General features: G+C 30.7%; 1 protein-coding gene across 1 annotated transcript in view; it reads right to left on the bottom strand.

The window, feature by feature from the left end:
• Positions 1–321: 321 nt before the first annotated feature.
• The window catches only part of LOC107454292 (insulin-like growth factor-binding protein-related protein 1), a 13,857-nt gene continuing 11,048 nt past the window's right edge, over positions 322–3,130 (bottom strand). The window contains exon 4 of the mRNA XM_016071431.3: positions 322–772. Coding sequence (XP_015926917.1) covers positions 735–772 — 38 coding nt within the window. The 3' untranslated portion in view covers positions 322–734. The remainder of the gene's footprint in view (positions 773–3,130) is intronic.

Genomic DNA, 3,130 nt, shown 5'->3' with positions numbered 1-3,130 from the left:
TTCTAAGAATGTTGGAAAAGAAGAAAAAAAAACTCGTTTAGCAAAATATGCAAAAAGGCATAGCATCTAATTTACAAAGGGAGGAAATTTCACAAATTTTTAATAATTTTTTGCAATGCGGAAATTAAACTCGTTTATATTAAAATATGAGCGTCAATTAGGAAAAGAATATCGATACAAGTAAAGATCGATTTTGAGCTCTCCCCCCCCCCTCCCCTCCTAAAGAATGATTTTTTTAGGAGCGCCACTGTCCAGCCCTCGGCCCTCGCAATGGAATAATGAAATCGCTAAATTTAAAAGATAGGAAATAAAAGACACAAATAAAAGCAATAATTTCTTTAATGAAAGTAATTCACATGAATCGGATACAAACTTTTTAGCACTATAAGGTATTTAACCACTTATCTATTGAACAACAAGATATAAAACAAACTTAAAAGTTCTGAAGGGAAAAATATACTATAATGTTAAATACCATTTATAAAAATGATTAACTAAAAGATATTAAGGGTTAAAACAAACAAAATATGTATGATACAAACATGATTTACCATTATTATACATCAAATACATTTATAGGCGACACATTATCAGTCGCTTTTGCTTTCTTGTTCATCAAAATATATAATTTCTTTATCACATAAAACGTAAGTAACAGGAAAATGGCAGTAAAAATAGTAGCAAAGGCACTTCATTATCTTTAAAAAAAAAATAATTATAACAATAATTTCCAATTACAAATCATTGTTGATGTCTTTTCTGCCAATGTCAGCTAAAAATAGAGAAAAAAGAAAAAATTATGAAGATTTAATCACTAAGTCAAATCAAACACATGTTTTTTATATGTTACTAGCCTATAATTTGCTAGTTCTGAAGAAGAAAAAAATTAGAGCTTTTTTTTTTTATTATTGGATGAGACCTGGTACTAGAATTTAAAGTGTCTATCGGCAGTAATTCTTCAAAAATCAAAAATTGTCGGCGACCTCAATGTAGTCTGACAGATATTATTATTGCAAAAATGAAACATACGCGTAGAAAAATTTGCATATATAACGGATTTAAAAATTATACATAAAAACTTTTAATTCGTTAAATTCGAATTTGAATTTTATGCAACGATACATAAGAAATGGAATTAATCTTATATGCAGTAAGAGTCTGCAATAAATAATGAAAAGTGTTTTTTTTTTTTTTTGTTCTTTGTGGTGTTTCCTCAGTTCAGCTTTATGATTTTGATTCGAAACAAATATAAAAAAAAATGTCGCTTTACTTTTTGATTTTGACTGTGCTCTCTCAATTCAGTGAATAAATTTTAATAGAAACAAGTATAAAAAAAAAATTTCTCTTATCCGTTTGTTCTTTGCTGTGTTCTCTCAATTTAGCTTTATAATTTTGATTAGAAATAAAAGTAAAACTGCTATGAAAAGAATTCTGAGTTACATATTTTTTTTTTCTCCTTCCGCTCTCCCCCCACCCCCCTCCTATTTTTAAATCCGAGATGAAAAATAGTACGCTGATGCTGTAATAATTTACAGCGCCTGCTGCGATGCTGGAAGGTTTTTGCTACCAAGTGATAAAATATGCTTATTTTAATTTATTATAAGTTTTTAAAACAGGTATTTTTTTCTGCGTTACACCGTTTAAGATTTGTATCTGAACGCTCAAAATTTCGCAATAATCCCATCATGTCAAATGACAATATTCTTTTGGATTTTTTAGAATTATTGCATCAGAATGTAAATGTAACATGTAAAACAGTCTGAAGGGCTTCGCACGAAAAGATTAATTAGGTTTATTTTCATTGCTTGTTCCCCAATAAAACCCCCATATCAGGACAGACGAACAGGGAGGTTGTAACAGCTACTTGTAATAAATTTTTTGAATCAATTTTTGGCAAATATTTGAAAATGAGTAACTTCTAAGGACTTTCCACAATTATAGTAAAAATTATTTTTAAGAATTGTATTAAAAAAAACTGAAGGGAACAAAAGTCCCACTTTTCTAATTCTGCATATATTCATTATAAAATTTGAATATTTAATAAATATTTTTCGTTCTTATAAAAATTAATATAGATAATCTAGAATTAAATTAATCTATGATGGGGAAGCAGGAAAAAATAAAGAGTAGTTTCTCCCATAGCTGCAGCTTTGGCGCTTAACGATTTTAAGAAGTTGCAAGCATTTTTAGACCTTAGAATTCAACAGTGTTTCGATAATTGAATATTACACATCAGACAGCTTGCAACTCTTTAGTCAGTTTACGAGCAGTTAAAGTGAATGTGCTGAGAAAGATGCATCTAACGCGGAGTTAATGCTTTTTAGAGTCGAAATGGGATTACGCTGCTTCATTACCCGGACAAAACATGGATATCACAAATCAGAACTCTTCGATTACCATACATTGTTTCATCGACAGCAACATTGGAGTTCATGGGGTTAGCTTGACCCGGAACTTATCAGATTTGATGTTAATCTACGTCCTTTAAGAAAACTTTCATTTCACTTACTGTTTGTTCTTGCGTTTGCCATAAAAGCAAACATTCGACGATACGTTCGTCTTCTACACTTAAAATCATATACTGAGCTTTTCCTAGTTCTGAACACGCCCATCTTTACATAGCACGGCTTTACATTCTCCTTAAATGCTCTCTGATGCACTCTCTTATTTTAATTTATAACACTGAAGAGCAGGGCCCGACTTAGACTAATTGAGGCCCAGGACAAAGCCTTTTTTGGGGGCCCCCCTCTGCTTCAGTAATGAAGAACCGAACATTGTGGAAGTATTTAAATTTTCTACCTAATTATAGATACAGTAGAGTCCCGATAATCCGAGTTTCCGCTTTAACCAAACTATCAAATATTTTAAGGGTTTTTTTGTTCTAGTTTATTTTTTATTTTTAAAAATACCGCCGAAAAATAAATCTGAATTTCATCTTCCAAAGACTCGGGAAAACAAAATCTAACAACTTGATCCCATGAAATGATCGTTAATATCGTCAATAATGAAAATGAACCTAGCGAAGATGATGAAGACAATGACGATGAAAAACAACATATAAAAATCTCTCACACAGATGAACTTAAAGCTGTCGAAAATGCTACTGAATACATAGAACAATATTTCTTTT

Source organism: Parasteatoda tepidariorum, chromosome 10 (genome assembly GCF_043381705.1).
Source record: "Parasteatoda tepidariorum isolate YZ-2023 chromosome 10, CAS_Ptep_4.0, whole genome shotgun sequence".
NCBI classification, from domain to species: domain Eukaryota; kingdom Metazoa; phylum Arthropoda; class Arachnida; order Araneae; family Theridiidae; genus Parasteatoda; species Parasteatoda tepidariorum.
This window is presented reverse-complemented; position numbering and strand designations above follow the sequence as displayed.